This window comes from Triplophysa rosa, linkage group LG15, assembly GCF_024868665.1.
Source record: "Triplophysa rosa linkage group LG15, Trosa_1v2, whole genome shotgun sequence".
Taxonomy (NCBI): Eukaryota; Metazoa; Chordata; class Actinopteri; order Cypriniformes; family Nemacheilidae; genus Triplophysa; species Triplophysa rosa.
In genome coordinates this window covers 22925043-22946471 of record NC_079904.1, presented here as the reverse complement: position 1 = coordinate 22946471, position 21429 = coordinate 22925043, and the positions used below count along the sequence as shown (strand labels likewise).

Sequence of the window (21429 nt, the reverse complement as noted above, 5' to 3'; positions counted from 1 at the left end):
TATATGTGTTTCTCTTTTCAAACTGTGATTTTGTTTTTTCCCTATTTTGTTTATTTGTATTCTTCAATGTATGCCTTCTGTATTTTCTTTTTCAAAGATACTTATAAAAGAGGGAAATGCTAAACAGATATGACATGGATTGTGCGGGTGATTTAATCATTTGACATCAGATTTTCATTTGGGATATAACAACACTGCTGTGTTACATCAAACACGCTACAAAAGCAAACTAGTGAAAGTTGGTTTCTTGTTTAGGTTAACATAACAACATAATAAACCAAATACAAATTCACAAGAAATTCATCTCATATGTGATCTCATTAGTATTTGTGTGGATTCAGCACACATACATTTTCAGAAGTATAAATAGACCTTTAAAAATACAATATTTTAAGGTTTGAAAGGATATTAAACTTGTGCACATAAAATTCACAAGCTGGTTTCAGTGATTTTATTTGATTCATTGTACATTTGTAATTCCATTACAGAGGACCTAATTTGATAAATAATTATAATTTAGTAACAGTTTACTATGCAGACACAAACAGGGCATTATGAGTAATTTGGTCCTGTGTCTATTTCTCTGGGCCATTTATGGATCACTATTGGCTCACGAGTAAAGGTAATAAATCGCAGGAGTATATGCATTTGGATTTTTACGTCGTTTCTTTGAAGCAATCGTCTGAGGATTCTTAAAGATTTGTGTGTCTCTTATGTAATGTGTTTGTTTTAGATGTCGATTAAAGGGAATGTTCACCCAAAAATTCAAATTCTATCATGAAATACGTACGCTTGTTTCAAACCTGTATGTCTTTGTTCTGTTGAGCACAAAGAAAGACATTTGGAAGAATGTTTGCAACTGAGATTTCTCGGGCACCATTGGCTACCATCAGGGGCGCAGATGGGATTTTTTAAATGGGGGGACCAAGCTGTTAGCAAATGATTTCATCTCAGTTAGTTATTTTGCGTCATTTGGGCTAATGGTTTGCACTAAAATGAATTGTGTTAATTTGCTATTTGCCCACTCACCTAATAGTCATGCTCTCCACGTTTTGCTGTGTTTGCTAGTGCAAGACTAGCTATACAAATAAATAACAAAACTGATCTGCCACATCTGGGAAAAGTCAACAGGCATAGGATACTTAAATTGTTTGGTTTTTGAAAAAGCGAGGTGATTGTTTTTTATCTCTTCATTGTTTATTGACAACAGAACAGCATGTATTGAGAACGTGGGAACAAAGTAATGGTGACCGGTAGATTATTATTGAGCGTCAGCCCCGACCCGATTCTGAAGCAGTGACGGCAAAATAATTAAGAGGCTAATGTACATAGCTGTAACCCAGATTATTCCTCAGATTTACCGATTTTTGTCACCTTTCGTAGGGAGAGTGAGGGGGCCGGATCAGAATCTGAGGGGGTCATGACCCACCCGTCCCCAGTGCCATCTGCGCGCCTGGCTACCAAAATGGTTGTCCACTGTTTGTTTTCCTAAATTCTTCAAAATATTTTCTTTGAATGCAATTACTCTTTCTACTATTGTAATCAACGGTGCCCCAGAAATCTCAGTTGTCAACATTCTTTCAAATATCTTTGTGTTTAACCAAACAAAGAAATTTATGCAGGTTTGGAAAAACTTGAGAGTGAGTAATTCATCACAGAATTTTCATTTTTGGTTGAATTATCCCTTTTAATATTGTACTTTTCCAAAGAGACAAATACCGTAGCTTTACTGTATTAAAAAAAAACGGGACGACTTTGTAACTCACCTGTCCTAGCTAGCTTATAATGTCAACAATAAAGTCGACGATATGTTAGCAGACAAGACAAATATGATTATCTTTGGAACATGATTAGCCAAGAAGTGTTTCAGTACAGTTTACGCCCACTGAAGTGACAGCACTGGGGCTGTTGCTGCTTGAACAAACGGTTACTCAATCGATCATTTGCTATATGGGATGAATTTCATCTCTAAATCACCTCATGTTTATTCAAATCTAAATTTCACAGATTCAAATCATACGGCATTTGTTTGTGAGTAGTAAAATACAAGTGTAACTTGTATCACGCTCACGGATGACTGTGCATGCATTTGTTAATCATTTTGAGATGAAATTCATCCCATAATTTACGCAGTAATAATGGAAACAAATGTATCCCCGCATGTTGAAACCGAATTTACACTCTTGCATTCAGCCAAAAAATGTTTGTTGACTAAAAAGGGAGATGACTTTTTTTGCATGTACAACAGTACAATACATTTATAACGCTATGAAACTTACTTGCTTTGGCACAGGTTTCCCTCTCATATTGATGTATTTGCTAGTAGGCATACAGATATAGTTGGGATAATAGATTTCGAAGGGCTCATGTCTGTTTTTCATGACCAGTTTTTAGTCAACGAGAGCCTGGAATTATCATTTGCTTGCAATTGCTAGTCAGGAACTTCTGGACACTATAATAGTAAAAGAACAATTGTGCACAATGATGAATTGACATATTTGTAATAATCGGCATATGATTCAAATGATTTACTTTATTCATGCTTACAGAGATAGGCTAGAATTTTAAAAGAGTTTTAAAAACATGGCAGAATCGTGTCTTGCAATATGTCCACAGACTTGTATGTCATTACATACAATATAAGTTATGATCAAATTTCCTAACAAGAATTCACTACAATTTTGTAGTAGCTCACTGCTACGGTTTGATACAAACAACAACTGCACGCAATTCTTTGTGAATTCGCCTAAGTGTGTTTGTTTGTTTGTTGTTTATTTGTTTGATAAACATAAATACACAAACACATCAGCATCACAGAGAGCGCATGGCACAATGCATGGGTCAGGGACAGCTATGTATCTTTTATACTGCTGAATTCGTTCCTTCTTTTATTTCTGTGTTTGTTTTACATTTTCTTCTTACTAAGCTATCACCCTTTTTTTTCGTTTTAGGGGCCCGTAGCTTAGCTGGGGGGCGTAGAATGTACGGTAGGTCTGACAGGGCTCTTCTGTAATATACCTGTTGTGCTTCATTTCACATCATCGGTTTGTCCACTTTCGTAAAATCTAGCAGTAAAACTGCTTGCTGTATCTGAGAGCCATGGTGGAATAACATTGAACGTTTTTTTGCTAAATAAAGCACTTTTGACGTTTTTGCAAACAGAATGTATATTGTGACTGATAAAACCACTAAGGCAGTTTATTGGACTCTGTGGTCACCATTTATGACATAAATAACACATAAAGGGAAATTTGACAGACTTCACCTTATATTTATATATTTTGTGGCGATGACAAGTCTGTTTCTCAACATTTCAGTGTTCATTATTATTGATTTATTTGAATGTTTGATTTTTTTATTTGAATTCACAGGGGATTGTGCATGTTTCGTACATTTGTCTAAATTTGATGGACATTTTTAACTCTATAACTGTAGCAGTCCAAATTAATGAGAAACACGTTCAATCAATGAGAATATATAGCAGCAATTAGTTCAAACGACCTGAAAGTAAACCGTTTTTTATTTAAAAGGTAGACTGTCTGACTTTTTAGCATTAGAGAGGCACATGTTACATTTGAGATGTTAGGTAAGCTACTGTAATTAGAAAAGCTCCATGTAAAGCCCTAACATTTGTTTTAAAATATTCTAGTCTCTTTCTGTTCAACCCTGTTCCCCAAGTTACTGTAAAAATATTTAAAAATCAGTTATGCAATATAGAAATTACTTTTAGTAACTTCAGATCAACATTTGGTAACAAAGCAGCTTGACTGAATAACTATAATAATAATTATAATAATATTTAACAGTTGCTTAATTTAGACTATGTGACTGTTACTTTCAACCCTGTTACCAGTTCAATACATTTTATTTATTAGATTTTTTTGTTTTGATTGTAATAAAATAACAATGCACAAATGTTTTCTGATTTTTTTCAACCATTTAGACATTTTCCAAATTTAATAACTCGGTAGCAGAAGTTCATGAAAAATAAAACCGCTAAAATAACATTTTTATTAATCAATAATATAATGTAATGATGGATTGTAAGATCTTCTCATAATTTAAGATCTTGTTTCACAATGTTTTTGTAATGTCAGCACAAGCGACTAAGTGCCAGAGGCAGTAAGTGGATGAAGGAGCATGGGATCTGGGATGTCATGCGGGAAAGGTTTTTTTCAACTGATGACTGTATGATGACATCCACACTGCATTCATGGGGGCATTGCCACTGTATGTATGTATGTATGTTGAGACTGTACCTTTACATCACCACCGACATGACAAAACACGTGTTCCCCCTCCATGAAATGAGAATGAGAGCCAGCCGGGTACTGATGGACTGGACATGACGTCCCTCTCTCCTATGGAGGACTAAACCTGCAAAAATTATAAATAAATGAATGTATAAATAAATAAATATATAAACGAATAAATGTAATAATATGAAAATAAATACAGGAATGAATGGTTTGATAAAACAAAATAATTCGTTTTAGCTATTATTGATCTTAGCTTTAACTTTTCTTTTCATTTTTTAAATTGATTTATTATTTTTTTGTGTCCATTTTTAATTATTTTTAATTATTATTATTTTTAATTTTTAGATTATTTTATTTATCCTTTCCTTTTATTTTTACATTTATTTATTTATACGTTTATTTATTTTTATATTTATTTATTATCGCATGTATTTATTTCCACTTTTATTTATTTATTCTTGTATTTATTCTTACTTTTCTGTGTCTTGTATGATAATTAGATGGGTTGGTCTTGCCTACTATTGGTTCAGCGTAGATTGAAGCGTTTGATCGATTACTCTTGACTTGTTTTGGACTAACCTCACGTCACTCACTGATCGTTTGCTTCGTGTATAACGTTTATGGCGTGCGCACAATTAGCTAGAGAGTTACAGCATTTAGCCAATGAAGTCGATAACCATGCATCAAATGACTATGTGTCATTCAGATTAGATGCACTTATTGATGATTTATTACAGATTGACGGCGAGATAAATGACAAAGTTCTCCCTCGGTTGTTAGCCTCTTTGCAGCACATTCAAAGTCTGTGCGAGTCAGAGGGTGCTATGCTATGGTGGCGTTACAGTTCAACTGGTGAAAATCATAAAGCACAAAATGTAATAAGGTTTAACTACACAGATGAGCTTGTAAACCGAAGTCGCAAGCTAACGCTTTGTCAAAGTGATAGTTATAAGCAGCCTTTCGGTTAGAAAAAGCGTAAAGATTTAATGTAACATGATGTAACATAATGTAAATGAATTGAGACATAGTGAACTTAAGTCACAAGTTAACACGGTAGTAATGAGCATCGTTCTTTCACTACAGGGGCCATCAAATGGAAACCATTCCTTCTAAAAAGACGTGGTTACTAAACGGTACTCGTAAACTACATTCCATAAGAGATAAATAACACAGAGGTCACAAGTTAAAACGGGCATATTCCCTTGATTCATCCAGCTGCATATTGTTGTGTGACATCTTGATATTATTGCAAAGATCCGCAGCAGCTAGCATTGCGAAATAGCTTAGTGTGATTGTTACCGTAGTGACACGCTGCCTCGCTTTATTGTATGGGTACGAATCCCGTGTCAAATCGCTTTATTTATTTTTTCACCTCGCTTCAGCCGTTACGGGCGATCATACCAATAATTTGCAATCTTAACAAGAATGTCAAAATCATGTAACAAGAAAGTCTGTGTTTATTAGACATCTTAATATCAAGTCGTCTTGTGCTTTCAGAATCGACGAATCTGCTGAGGTCGTTCATGCACCTCTTTGGCAGAGGACCTGTAACCGGAACTTGGTCACCACCTTAGCACCCCCTGACTCGCACAGATTTTGAAGAACTTTGTCATTTATCTCGCCGTCAATCTGTAATAAATCATCAATAAGTGCATCTAATCTGAATGACACATAGTCATTTGATGCATGGTTATCGACTTCATTGGCTAAATGCTGTAACTCTCTAGCTAATTGTGCGCACGCCATAAACGTTATACACGAAGCAAACGATCAGTGAGTGACGTGACGTTAGTCCAAAACAAGTCAAGAGTAATCGATCAAACGCTTCAATCTACGCTGAACCAATAGTAGGCAAGACCAACCCATCTAATTATCATACAAGACACAGAAAAGTAAGAATAAATACAAGAATAAATAAATAAAAGTGGAAATAAATACATGCGATAATAAATAAATATAAAAATAAATAAACGTATAAATAAATAAATGTAAAAATAAAAGGAAATGATAAATAAAATAATCTAAAAATAAAAAATAATAATAATTAAAAATAATTAAAAATGGACACAAAAAATAATAAATCAATTTAAAAAATGAAAAGAAAAGTTAAAGCTAAGATCAATAATAGCTAAAACGAATTATTTTGTTTTATCAAACCATTCATTCCTGTATTTATTTTCATATTATTACATTTATTCGTTTATATATTTATTTATTTATACATTCATTTATTTATAATTTTTGCAGGTTTAGTCCTCCATACTCTCCACCCGCCCTAAAGAAGTTATCGTCATTTTTTAAAGATCATTCATTCATTCATTCATTCATTCATTCATTCATTCATTCATTCATTCATTCATTTCTACAAGAAACATTTTGAAACAATTAATTTCAATGAGAGAAATGAGATCAAATGTAAAAACAAAAGACATGTAAACAGCATTTTAAGGCATTATGTTATAGATTTTCTAATCTCCCTTATTTTGTCGAAAGTTTTAATTCGATGCGCTGCTATGTTCAAAATAGTCTACTGTCATATTACTACTTGCTTATTTTCTGCATGCACGATATACTTTGATGCTTAAAATGCACAGTATTTATAGAATACACTGTGCTGGGCAGAGTTATTATAGTTTTGTTTAGTTTTACGAATTTTTTGAATTAGCTTTTATTTTTAGATATTTCGTTTTTATGTTAATTTTAGTTACATTTTAGCAATTTTGTTTTTTGCTTTTGTCATTTTATCATTTATTTTTTATGTTGCTATATAAGATAAATACATTTTTGTTTTATTTTAATTTTAGTTTAGTTTAATTTATTTTAACATTTCAATTTTTCATTAGTTTAAGTTTTCCAATCATTTTAGGCCAATATTTTATTTGATATCAATGAACGGAAACTTTGTTTAGTAAACTAAAATAACCTTGTTGCTGGGTAGGTATCCCATAATGCAATGGTGAATGAATAATAGTTGTATCAGATTTTGATTCTCCTTCTTTCATATCATTAAATCCCCCATGCATGTCATAAACATATCCCCATATTGTAAGAGCCCATACGCACATGATCAGGAGCACCCAGACGAAAAGTTCGGGATCGAGGGACGTTCTGGAATCTTCAATAAATTAACTGCACTGGTGCCTTTCCAGTTATGAAGACACTGGATATGAATTGTTTAGAGGATTGTGTATTTGAATTGTTTAGCACTGTTTTTTATTCATTTGTGTGTTTTCATCCATCATTTGAATGCTCTTATTTGACAAGATATTTCATTTGAGCACTCACAATCAGTCTCTATTATGTTGTGATTTATGATTTTTTTTAATGAACGTCTTTGGTAAAAGTTTTTCACAGTGTTTTGTAAAGTCATTATTGCATTTGTTTGAAAAAAGCATTTGTTTTGAAGATGAACAAAAAAATATATATATATATTGATTGTTTTTAACACTCCATATTGTTCATTTTACTTTTCAATAATTGCTTAGTTATCATATTTTAATTTTTTACACACTTATATTTTTTTTATCTAAAATGTATTTAAAATGAAATTGTCTTGAAGTGTACTGTATATTTTTATAATGAAGTATTCTGTTCTGAATGGTGTTCCTACTGTCTGAATGTGAAATTGACCAGAACCAAACGTCTTTCTGGTAAATGAATAGATAAAGATGATATCTAAAGATGACATGAGAGAAAATGGAGTTTCAATATCGATATTGATCTCTATGAGACAAGAGACATTCAGTTCTGGTGAGAAAACCATTGAGAATAAGTCTTTAATAATGTGCATATAAAGCTCAATTGATTCATGATTAGATGTAATGGCCTTTTTGTCATTTTAAATACATGTGACTTTTAAATGTATGTACTGTTTATATATATATATATATATATATATATATAACCTCTAGATGTGAAGAAACAAATATATTTTAAAGTTTAAGTGACTCTTCTCACNTATATATATATATATATATATATATGTTCATTGTCAACAATCTGACACCACTGATTAAAACTTCACAATGAGTTTTCCATTTGCTTACAATAACTAAATTAAACTCACTACTAGTGAAGAAATGAATCATTTTAAAAGCTGGTGTCAGATTGAATAATACTGTCTAATTCACTGTTTAAGATGTCTTGAATAAGAAGTCAGGATGTGATTCTCTGCTAATGACTCTTAACTGTTCCTTTCAGGGATCCAGTTTCGTCTCCCTACTGCCTGTGGCGTGGACCGAACAGAACCCCCCACCCCAGGTAAAGCCCCTCGCTAAAGTCATCTCGCATGTGGTCGCATTTAGAGATGTTACACCCATCTGAACATGCCTCATCATTTTTTTATGAATTTTATAGTGTTTCAAAACTTGCACTGAAAATGAAGCGACACATTATGTATTTGTATCCTCCAGAACAAAGTAAGCACATGACGCCCCCAATTGACGTTAACCTGATACCCATCAGCCCTCTTAAGAAATGTTGTCATTGTAATGCTGGTGAAGGTTTTAGTCATTATCAGAACATTCGCTCTCGAATCACAGAGCTACCGTTGAACTCTTATCATGCACAGAATAGTTATTTTAATGAAAGCCGAACATCTGTTGTTGAGAAAACAGTCACGTTCAAAGTTTTATAACCCATTCAAGCTGGCATTAAAATGCACAAAACGGCGTTAAACACGTACAAGTAGTCCACACGCTCATGTGCTTTAACACGAGCAAAGGCAAAACACCCAACACATTATCACTGCTATATTCTCAGATGTGTTAATTTGAGTGTAAACTAATAAAAGGTTCAGTTTTTTCATGTGTCAAGATTAAGTCTGAGGTTTCCCTAAGTCAATAGAAGTGACTTCTAATGTGCATGTTTGTAATGCAGAACACAAGTGCAGTTATGATATTAAATGAAGTGTCATGACTTACTATCCATTAGCAATGTAGATGTGAGGAGAGCATGTGCTCATGACAGATACAGAAAAATGCTGTTTGTATTTATTGCACTGCAGGTATGAATCGGTTTGTGTTCGAAAATGGGCCTTAACAACTTGTCTGTGTTCTGCAAATGACTTTTTTCTAGATTTTACATTGTTTCCTGATCATGGTTGCATTTATTTTTTCAAATGATGGAAGACAGCATTATAGGCATGCATACAACAGGAGCTTTATACATTTTAACGAGCCAAAGAGTCACATCCACCAAAACACAAAACTCAGATCAATACTAAGTTAGAGCTTTAACTGATTTGCATTATGTTTTAGTGGGGCTGAAACAAGCAGATAGTGTATGCAAAATTCTGCCCTTCGTGTTTTATGAATTTCAAACAATAATATCGATCCAGCTCTGTGACAGGAAGAATGTTGTTTCTCCTGTTCCACTATTGATTCACAGTTTTGATAATACTTGCCATCTTTGTGTGATGTCTTGCACTTGTCTGGTATTCTTGGAAATAGAAAACTGTTTCCAAGAAACCAGATCAATGGACAGCCCATTTTTAGTACACATGTCTCTCTCTGGGAGAAGAACTAACCCAAGTGCTATTACCAAGTTATCAAGTTGTTTATTTGACCAAAATGACAACAAAAAACAACAGAAAAAATATCGAAAAACTCCTTTCATTAGGGGTCATTAGTCATTATCTGTAGATGTGTCTGTATAGTTTCTATTGCAAATGTTAGGCTTGTTGTCAACTTGGGACTCTCCTTCATTTTTCCCAGAAGCTTGTTGTCTTATATTTCAGAAGATTTCAAATATAAACTAAATAGTAAAGTTCGAGTACAAACTTTATGTTGGCTTGACAAAGCCTGTCCTGAAGAGTTTGAAATAGTTTGAAAGGTTTTATCGTTAAACGTTTTCCTAACATTATGGAAAAAATAATGTGACCCCAGTGTGTAAAAGCCGGGCTTAGTATGTTATTAGCATGATTAGCATGATGCTAACACGATTAGCATGTTTGCTAGCAAGATGCTAACGCGTTTAGCATGTTTTCTAGCCTGATGCTAACGCGATTATCATGTTGCTAGCATGATGCTAATGCGATTAGCATGTTTTCTAGCCTGATGCTACCACGATTAACATGTTGCTAGCGTGATGCTTAGGCGATTAGCATGTTTGCTAGCCTGAAGCTAACGCGATTAGCATGTTGCTAGCATGATGCTAACGTGATTAGCATGTTGCTAGCATGATGCTAACACTGTAAGCATGTTAACTAGCATTATGATACCACGATTAGCATTTTTGCTAGCATAATTAGCATATTGCTAGTATGATACTAGCAAGATGTGAAATGAACCAACCCCCATGCCTGTACAATGTTCTGATACAGAGATATAGGTATTGCTAAACGGTTGCTAGGCTAACCTGTTTGGTTGCTATGGGCGTGGCTTGGTAAATGCCAATTGATGATGCTCTAAGCTATGAGTGAAACGAACCAGCTCCCGTGTCTCTACGATGTTCTGTTGCAGAGATATAGGTTTTGCTAAACGGTTGCTAGGCTAACCTGTTTGGTTGCTATGGGCGTGGCTTCGTATATGCCACTTGAAGATGCTCCAAGCCACAAGTAAAACGAACCAACCCCCATGTCTCTACGAGGGTTCTGAAGCAGAGATATATGTTACAACAAGAGATACAAATGTCATATAGAACCTTATAACTGCAAGGCCACAAGTTGTTAACATTAAAGTGAACAATATTATGAACTATTAAAGTCGCCGTGACCTGGATGTCTCGATCGTCTTAACTTCCGTATTCTGACACATTTCTGAGTAGAAAAAAATATCGAGTGAGAAAAATAGAGGGTGTGGCTTTTGTTTTTTCTCCACTGCGAATTGATTGGATAATTTTTGTTTAAAAACCCTGCAATATTCCATAAAAAAAAGAATTGTAATTTTTTATTTAAGAAATTAAGTTAAGAAATGCGGAAAAATATGTAGTTCATGTTAGCTAATGCAACTAATAATAACAAATTGAACCAATTGATTATTATTATTATTTTTAATATTATTAATTTTGCCATTGCTGGAGCTATTCCTTTAAACACATACAGTATTTGGAACAAATTGATAAAACTATATTTCTTGACAGTTTTGACCATGTTTTACAAACTCCTTTCTTCACCAATAACTTGTTCATTAAGTGCCAAAATATTAGGCTTTTTAGATACACGTTTAGAAGATATATCATGTATTATTTACCTGAGTTTAGTGTCTGCAAAGATGAGTCATATTGTGTTGCTGTGGGAGATATAGTTTCATATCTACTGATGAATTGTTCAACATGAGTTATGGCAGAGAATATCAATACAGCAGGTCATGAATGGATTATTGTTTTCCCCACTTACACAACCTCACAAGCTATTTTTAGATCCGTTTTACATCTTAGTATGAATCACACGACTCTCTCTCACTTTCTTCTCTCCAGCTCGTGACTCATTCAGCAGTTTTATAACAGGCCACTATTTGTAGCCTGAGCGTTTGAGTGGCACATTCATATGTAAATGACTGTGTTGCACTCCTACATTTAACCATAATAAGGTGCTATATTTGCCACACACTGGCAAATACAGATGTCCTGCAGGCGCTGCAGAATCACACAGGCTTGCAATTCATCTAAAGGTGAAATGTGTCAGTTGAAATAATATTTTTAAACAGGCTCTTTTGAATACCCCCCCAGCTATTGGTCAGACGAACATATTCCGGACCAGAATTACACTTTTGGTTTTTGTGATGATAAGGAATAGTCCCCCCAATCTGTACACTTAAAATTAGACTACTTATTTATTTATTACCTTATTACCTTATTGTGTCGATTCAAACATATGATATTATACAGTAATTTGTTTACATAAAACACTGCAATATGTGCGAAAATCGTCACATACATTTACATGTATGCATTTGGCAGACGTTTTTATCCAAAGCGACTTACATTGCATTATCCTATACATTTATGCATAGGTTTGTGCAATCCCCTGGGATCGACTGTCAACTGTTCATATTTGATGTAAAAAAAACTGTAATTTTACAGAATTGTATTGTTTTTTCAGGTGTTTTAGAATTACGGTAAAAAAAACATCAAATTACAGAAAAGACTGCAAATTTTTAAGAAAACCATATGAAGAAATCTGTCATTTGAAGTGAAAAATCTGTAATTTTGCTTTTTTTACTGCCGCCCCAGCTGCTGGAAAATTACAGGATTTTTTTTACAGTGTACTGTACAGTATAATGACATTTTTTGTTTTATGTGACGTCTGTCAAGCTCTTAACAGAACCATAAGAGTTTCCTAAAGTAGTTCAGACCTCTGCGCTATAAGTCTTTTGAAACTATAGACGTTTTTGTGTAATGAACAGACCGAAAATGTCATTATCCACAGATAAACCTGATACCAATGAACAGTATATGATGGCACGTCATCTTTAGGTACATGAGACTGCAACTTTACTTCCCATTTACTTCCAATATCACTACACAGAACTGCTTGAAACATTATGCCAAGAACTAATCTTGGCAGCTTATTATTAAAATGAAAATCTCATAAAATGCGTAATCTCGCACCTGTCAAATCTCTTCATGAAAATGCTTCATATTCCCTCAAAGATTGTTCATCTGTTCCCTTCTAGCGGCAGTGACTTATACACCCGGTTACAAGAAGACTCCTCCGCCTGTACCTCCACGCTCCACCACAAAGCCGCTGATTTCCGTAACAGCACAGAGCAGCACAGAATCAACCCAGGACGCTTACCACGAAGGTCGGCTTCCACGTGGGGGGCTTTGGGCACCGGACAGCCTGGGCCGGGTGCGTTACAGCTCCGTCGACAGTCTGGACAGCACTAAGGCCGTCACCCTAGCCATGGACACCAAGCGGCTCACATCTGCGGGGAGTTACAGCTCTGTGCAGACCTGTGATAAAGCCATCCTGGTGTCCAAAGCTGAGGAATACCTCAAGACCCCTCGCTCTTCCATCGGGATACAGGTCAGGCCTCTCCGTGGTCTTTTGCTGTACGGTACTGCGTCAAGTCATAATCTACTAATTAGATATGCACCGATAATGCATTTCTCTACTGATGCCGATGGCTGATTATTCAGAGTGATATCTGCCGATACCGATTCTGAAGATTAAATGACTAGTAATACTTAACATCAAACTGGTGATATTTCTTAACATTTTTTATATACAGAGCACAAATTCATTGCATTTTTCTGTCCTCTATTAATTGACTGGATATTTCGGCCCTGATCATTGGCTGTTTTTAAACTATCGGCCGATAGTGTGAGAAATTGCTTTTATCGCCCGATACCGATTATTGGCCGATATATCGGTGCATCTCTACTACAAATATTATACGTTCAAACGAATTCTGAGTTATGTTACAGGTTTTAGTTTATTTTTACTCGAATAGCCAAATAGTTGGTCGTCTTCTTATTGTAAAGGCAATTGCTTTGTGTCTCACCTGGAATCCAGAAATAGCCAGTTGCGTTCAGGCAGTGATTCAGCCATCCTGAAAGTGCACACAAATACTCCTCATATGCCCGATTCTGTGGCAGAGAGATTGCAGATTGACCCTGAACAACAAAGATTAATGATGCTTTCACTCTCTGAGGACATGACCAACAGTCAGCCCCAGCACACAGCTGTCCCCACGATGAAAGCGTTACACCTATAAAGCCACAGATCATTAGCATTCTGAATCACATCACATGAACGCTCCAATGACTTATTTAGCTCAATATGGAACTCATTACTGTTTACCATGTCAGAAATGAACCCTTATTGTTAAAGGAACAGTTTATCCAGACATGAAGTTCACTCATTATTTTCATTCGTTTAATAATAAAATGCGGTCATATTACCTTGTAATACATTTAATTAGACCAAATGACGTCATTGTGTTAATAAAAGTCTTCTGAAGCTAAATGATACGTTTATGAGAGAAAAACATTCATATTTTGAGTATTTAGTAATGGGAATGGAACATCGGGTATCCATGGCAACATACAGATCAGCGCAGTAAGGTAAAATATGGCAGCACAGCGATAACTTTGTCTCGTGACTGGCTGTCATGTGCATATTTTGTCTTGAGACACGCAAGAATAAATGAGATTCAATGATAATAACATGACACCTTATTTAAACGTAATTATTAAAACTTAATTATCAAAAAATCTTTTTTGAGTGAACTGTTCCTCTAAGGTTTAATATTTGCCCCCTGGAATTTATTTTACCTATAACTTTTCTGCGCAATATCTCATTCCCATAATGACCAACACAATCCACCAAGAGCAGCGCCGGTTAGTGCAGGGTTTACGACATGCTTTTTTGGGACGTTAAATAAAGCCGCGAATACCAGTACAATGACGAGGGCAAACCTTAGTAAATCACGTTGTGTGATTAATTTACGTACTCTCCTGTCATAAGTTTGCGTCTGAAGATGAAACTCCTAAAAATGCATATTGCATTTTGACCCAATGCAATAAGGTCAGTCCTTAAAACAGCTGTGTCCACACATTTTCAGCGCTATTTTTCACTGTGTGTCGTTTTTTTTGCCAAAAGAGGGCGTTTGTGCTACCGCAGTAAATCTGACCCATAACATCTTGTCCTTTATAACGTCAAACACTTGATTTAAATTAATAAATTTTCAATCTCAACATAACGACCTATTACATTTCACATCATATTAGCTACACTGTGCACAAGCCCTCTCGCTCTAAAACAATGAGTACAGATATTTGACAGCTACAGGTCACTACCGTCTCTGCATTGGAGACACTACATCCATGCTAAATAAAAGACCTAAAACAGAATATTTGAAATGCACATTCTTGCTTGTGTGATGTTAATATTCACAGTTCACAGCTCACTATTGTATATTCACTATAACTATTCAAAGCACGACTATTCTGAGAGAAATCAGGAACCTTTTTTCTATATAAAGAAAATTGGGCCATGAGATATTTTGGATTACTAAACAAATGATACACATCAGAGATGCTTTTTGCCCAATCCCTCAATGAAATGAACCGTTGAACCAATGCGCCAAATTGCATTAAAAAATGCATTTTTAAACGTGATAAATTGCCAAACTGCTCAACACACCAACTGAATCCATCATCCATTTTGTTTTGATTTAGGGTCTATAATCATAATCAGAATGCATTGGTACAGGATTCATACATTTGTATGCAGAATCTGGAGGAAACATTGAAATTACCATTGTGCCCTTAAGAAGGTTGAATCAAGAGTAAACTGAATAAAACCTAGGGAAATTAATTTGGTTAAGAATGTTTTTTTTACAATGACAAAGGAAAGAATAAATGTGTGCCTTCAAGCTGTTGTTTCCTCATCTGGCCATTCCACAACACATTGTATTGCATTAACACTGCAATGACACTTCTATTATTAAAGGCCGAGCACAGGTGTGAAGCTCTTGTTTTATCTGTTAGGTTTTCGTTTATTCTTCTGCCATTGTCTAGGTGTCTTGTCAATGGCATCCCATTGCAGTGTGGAGTATGATGAAAAGTAATAAAATGTACAATCTCTCTAAATGCCACTGTAATACAGTTCAAATTAAGGAAGGAAGGAGGCGGGAACCGGCGAACGTTCAACCAAACTTTTAATAAAATAACCAAACAACAAAACGAAAGTAAAGGGCCGACAGCTACCTCACGGTCAACTGCCGGCCACACAAACATAAATAAAACTTAACATAATGTCCAGGCCTGGTCCTCTCTCGTCCTTTACTCCTGTCGCTCGTCCTTTTATGCTTCCGCTCCTCCGTGAGAGATGCGAGACCGGTGCGACGCGCAGCTGACACTCATTATCACTCGCGTCACCGGCCTCGCACCGTTCCCTCACGGCTCTCGTCCCGCCTTCCTCGTTACAGCCACTAAATGATCAAAGTTGCCTTAACATTTCGACATCTTCTACTGACATTTGGACCATGTCAAGTTCAGTGATGACGATGGCTTAAATACCTACCTGACCCAACTGTTATTTTTGCCCTGAGAACCACCATAAAACAAAAACTGCATTGAATTTTGTTTAAAATTTTAAAAACTGTTTTCATGAACACGCTAATAACAGGAATTTTGTCTTGACAGTACTTTGGCATATCGAAATGAATCATACAAGAGTATAAAGGTGCAACCCCTGAGGGTGCCGTGTTTGTGCTTGGCCCCATATTTGTTGCCTGCAGCTATATTCTTCTACTGCTCTGGTTCAAACGCCTCAAATACCTGTAGTGTTTGTTATATATTGTCCACTCATTCTCTTGCTTTACTCATCCATTCTTCAGGTGGAAGCGGCCACAGACTCTGAAACAGACAGTAAAGGTCTCCCACAATATCATTCTGTAGGCATCCAGGTGGAGGATGAGAAGCGGTAAGTTTACTAAATACACTCTACATGCACGATCGCTTGCGTGTTTTGTCTCAGTCCGCTCAGTCACATCCGGCGCATAGGGAACAATGACATTTTCGCTCAAGATGCACATAGAATTACGATCAACGATGTGAGTTAAATTATTCAAACACAATGCTTCAGGCTCTCCGTTTCAAGCTACATTTTATTTTTGTATTTTATTTTATTTATTTTTAACCCTAACCGTGCTAAACCAAGCACGGTTGGGCTCTTTACATGTAAGCCAGATGTGTTTTTTTCTTGTCTTAAAAGGCTGTTCTCAACCAGAATAATGTGCAATACAAGGTAATTATTATTATTATTGGTTTACGAAAATTTCAACTATTAAAACATTTCTGTTTACTAAAACCAAATAAAATAATAAACGAAACTTAGAATTGTTGCCTCAAAAAGTGCTAAAAAAATTAACTGAAAATTACCATAAAATGTTTAAAATTCAGAATATTCCTGTCACGATCTCGTGGTGGAAGAACCCAGATGCAGGCAGTGGCAGTGAAGGGGTTAACAGATTTTATTTAACACTAAACAGAAACAAAAACCCTCGATGGGGGGAAACAAAACTATAACAGAAGACTATAAAAGATAAACAAAAACTTCCCACAATGGGGCAGAACGAGAACTAACAATAATCAAAAACTCAAACTAACTAACTAACTAACACGGGCAAGACAAAGCAGGACAAGGCAGGAACTCGAGGAAACCGCACACAAAGAACATCAGCACACATACACAATCCAAGAGCACAAGACAATGAAACATGAGGACAATTTAAAGGGAAGACAAACAAAGGATAATTACACAGGGCAGGTGGGAAACATTAGACACGGCAGGGAAGCAATACATGAAATGAGAGGGGCGGGGCCAATGACAAGACACGAGAAAACACATAAGATGTCAAAAACATAAACATCTCATGGCTTTCTCACATAGAACCTAAGGACTCCGTCCCGATCGTGCCACACGACTAGAAATACAGAACAAAGAATGCAGGACCGTGACAATTCCTTCAAAACGTGAATAAAACTAGCATAAAACTGAAAACAAAACTACGATAACTTCTTTCCAACTTTTTGTCATTTACACTAAATGTCATGAAACTAGTACAGGAGTAAACAAGGTCATTGTAAATGAATAGTTATTTGTAGACCGGTAGCTCAGTAAAGCAAATAAAGCTGAAAAGGTTGATGAAAAGGTAAATAAACAAACATCGTTAATATGGAAATAATTAAGCCAAGCATTCCATTTTTTTTATTTGGAAAACACAAGGGACGTGTTTCTGAGTACTAATTTGTTGTTATACCTGCTGTCTGTGCTCTTTCAGACTCGGGCGCTTCAAACGGTCCAACAGCGTGACGACTGCAGTTCAGGCAGATTTGGAGTTGGAGGGGTTTCCTTCCACAGAAGACAAGAGTCTGCAGTTTGGAGGATTCCAGCGGCACTCCGAACCCAGCACACCGACACAGTACAACGTGGTGCGGACCGTACGAACGCAGGGCCTCTTCAGTTACCGCGAGGATTACCGACCCTCCAGCGGGCCGCCCAGCCCGCAGCCCGAACCCTGGCTGGTGGAACCAGCTCACGAAGCAGCCGAACCCGGCCGCGTGTCGCCCCTCCGGCGTGACGGCAGCTGGTTCATGCAGCTTCTCCACAGTGAGACCAAACGCTTGGAGAGCTGGTGTAAAGACATGGAGCGTGAAGCAGAGGAGCACGACCTGTCAGAGGAGAGTAAGTGGGCGGGACATCACAGAAACATACAGAACTCATCTTATGCACACACACACAATTGTGAAGTGATGGATTTCACTTCTTTTAATTTCACCTTTGATACTCTAATGTCTTGTAGTTCTTGGGAAGATCCGGAGTGCTGTGGGCAGTGCTCACCTCCTCATGTCCCAGAAATTCCAGCAGTTTTACTGGTTGTGTCAGCAAAATCTGGTACGTGACATTTCTGCTGCTCCCAGGAGATAAACATGAATGCTTGTCTCTAACATAAACACATCTGCATGAACCAGTTCTGTCAAAACAGATTCATTTAGCCTTTTGAACAGACTATACATCAAAAGGTGTTTGTAAGAATATGAACACCCCAAAGCTTCACTGTTTTGTTGCAAATACAAAAATCTTAGTCCTACATTAAATAACATATGCAATTGTTGAATTGTCAGTATCATTTTTGTCTAAAAACCACACTTCATGAGCTGTTAGTGTAATTGTAACTGACATGTCTGTGGTTGTTAGTTGTTTAAATGGCTCTTTAAAGGGTTTGTTTATTGTCAGTGTTTGTGTGCATCTCTCTCTCTCTCTCTCTCTTTCTGGACATTGTGGAATGATGGATGCTGTAACACATTCACAGAGACAATCTGAGACTGGCTTGTTCTCTTCAGCATGAGCTTCCTAAACACTAAACCCATCATCTGAGCGCTATAACAATGAGTCTCAATGTGTTTGATTTATAACTGAGTGATGTGATTTTAAAGAAAGGAATTGATGATGCATGCAATGGGGTTTACAAGTTTAAGGCCACACTACAAATCAGGGCGACAAAATCAAGTTTAAACCAAGATTAGTTTAGCTTACTAAGACTAAAACCTTTCTCAAATCAAATGAAATATTGGCCTAATCATTAAAGGAAAACTAAAATAAATCAGCATTTTAAATGTCATAAATAAACTGAAATAAGTTTAGGACACTAAAATTATAATCATAAACAGAAAACTAAAATAAAACTAAAATAATGCGGTAACACTTTACAATAAGGTGCTGTTAGTTAACATTAGTAAATGCATTAGCTAACATGGCTAACAATGAACAATTGAGTTTTTCAGCATTTATTAATCCTTGTCAATGTTAGTTCATGTCAATACAGTTATTCTTGTTAGTTCATGGTGCATTAACTAATGTTAACAGCGTTAACAACATTTGATTTTAATAATGTATTAGTAAATGCTGAAATTAACATGAATTAATATTAATAAATGCTGCAAGTATTGTTCATTGTTGGCGCATGCTGGCTAATGCATTAACTAATTGTTAACAAATAGCACCTTATTGTACCTAATAATCTTATATTATATTTAAAATATTAATAAAACAAAATACAAACTTGAAACAAAACTATAATAAATCTGAAATTGAGCAGAATGTATTAGAATTCTGAAAAGTTACAAATACTGATTTTGAAATATTTTACAATAGATTTTGTTTGCTAGTCATTATTGAAATGTAAGTAAATTATTGACATTAAAACCCATTGCACATTGAGTCCGAAATTTGCGTCCGAAATTTCCGCACGTTAAAAAATAAATACGACCTCACCTTGTGTCAATCACATTTACACACTGCCTCCGATATTTTCGTCCGTCATAAAAGAATTCGGACCGGGTTCGATTTTCTGCGTTTTTCGCATCCGTCAAGCATTTTGAGTGGCCTTTTTTAACAATTCAGAGACACCGTACAAACGAGAGGCAAATACGAAAAAACGCATACGAAAATTTCGTACTGTATGTGCAAAGACCTTTAAAGTCTTCTGGTCATTTCATTTTCCTCATTAAAAAAGGACCCTTGTTTTTATTTTCTACTAATAATCCAGAACCAAATGGTGGAAAAACGAGTCAATTTACAGAAAAGAAAATCCATTGAAAACGAAAACACGAAAATGCCTCACTTTCCAATTTACTAAACGCCATAACTGGGAACGCCCACAAAACTGGATTTGGATTGGATTTAACGCGTGTAGACCTGGTTAGGTGCTTAGCCCCAGTAATGATTACGATTGGTTTTTGCTTGATGCGGTGTCGAAAAGTTGTTATGTGGTGCGGAATCTCTAATAAGTTACTAAAAACCCCAGATCTGAAGTTTTATATACAGGGATAAAAAACTGACCGGTGTTGTCCCGTTCCCCACTTAACGCGAAACAAGGGTCCTTTTTTGTTTTTTTAAATTACCTTTCTAAAACGAAAATTAAATGACCAGAAGGTACACGGACCATTAAACATGTTAATGTTACATTTACAAGCTGTGATTCAAACACCATGCTGAAGCTCAAAATGATGCTGTCATATAGCAAAAATGACACAAAAGAAATGTTCATGTTCACATTTCAGTTTCACTTTTCTGAAAAGTCTGTGCTTATTTACAAACGAGTGTACTTAATAAAAATGAGTTGTAAATTATAGACAGAAAGATCTGTACTCATTTTCTGCTTTTTTAATTTTTAAATGAAATACAGGACATATAGACATTTTGGCTATTTGTGGATCTGCGCATAGTAAATTGAAGTAAAAAATGTTTGTACTAGTGATCTAAGACAGTTGGAGAGCACATGTATCTCTTGAAAGTATTTTGTTATTTCAAAGTGCTGTTTTAATATTAACACCAACCGTGCACCTGTGAATAGAGACTGGTTGTTGAGAGTAAAGTTGGATTACAGTGACCTCTGCTGATGGATCTCATAATTTTACTTTTGTGTCACAGTAATAAACAAAAGTGATCAGCATTATTATTTGATTTCTCATATTGTTGTTTTTAAGTGCTGTGATGTTAGCTGTGTACCTGTTTATCACTGATTTATTTTATTTTTTGGGTGTGGTTTTGTGCAGGACCCTAGTGCAATGCCTCGGCCCACGGCTCAGGACCTGGCTGGATTCTGGGATCTCCTGCAGCTCTCCATCGATGATGTCACTGCCAAGTTTGATGAGCTGCAGCAAATCAAGAGCAATGATTGGAGGATAGTGGAAAGTCCAGAGAAGAAGGTCAGTG

At 35.8% G+C, this 21429-nt stretch overlaps 1 protein-coding gene across 5 annotated transcripts in view; it reads left to right on the top strand.

Moving 5' to 3' along the window:
• The window catches only part of LOC130565443 (disks large-associated protein 2-like), a 95951-nt gene that overhangs the window by 67506 nt on the left and 7016 nt on the right, over window positions 1–21429 (top strand). For 3 of the 5 annotated variants that reach the window (XM_057352161.1, XM_057352165.1, XM_057352164.1), the window contains 7 exons: window positions 2952–2987; window positions 8460–8519; window positions 12875–13227; window positions 16547–16632; window positions 17993–18396; window positions 18515–18606; window positions 21270–21422. In XM_057352161.1, the coding sequence (XP_057208144.1) occupies window positions 2952–2987; window positions 8460–8519; window positions 12875–13227; window positions 16547–16632; window positions 17993–18396; window positions 18515–18606; window positions 21270–21422 (1184 nt within the window). The remainder of the gene's footprint in view (window positions 1–2951; window positions 2988–8459; window positions 8520–12874; window positions 13228–16546; window positions 16633–17992; window positions 18397–18514; window positions 18607–21269; window positions 21423–21429) is intronic. The other 2 variants (XM_057352166.1, XM_057352162.1) reach the window with 1 other exon arrangement.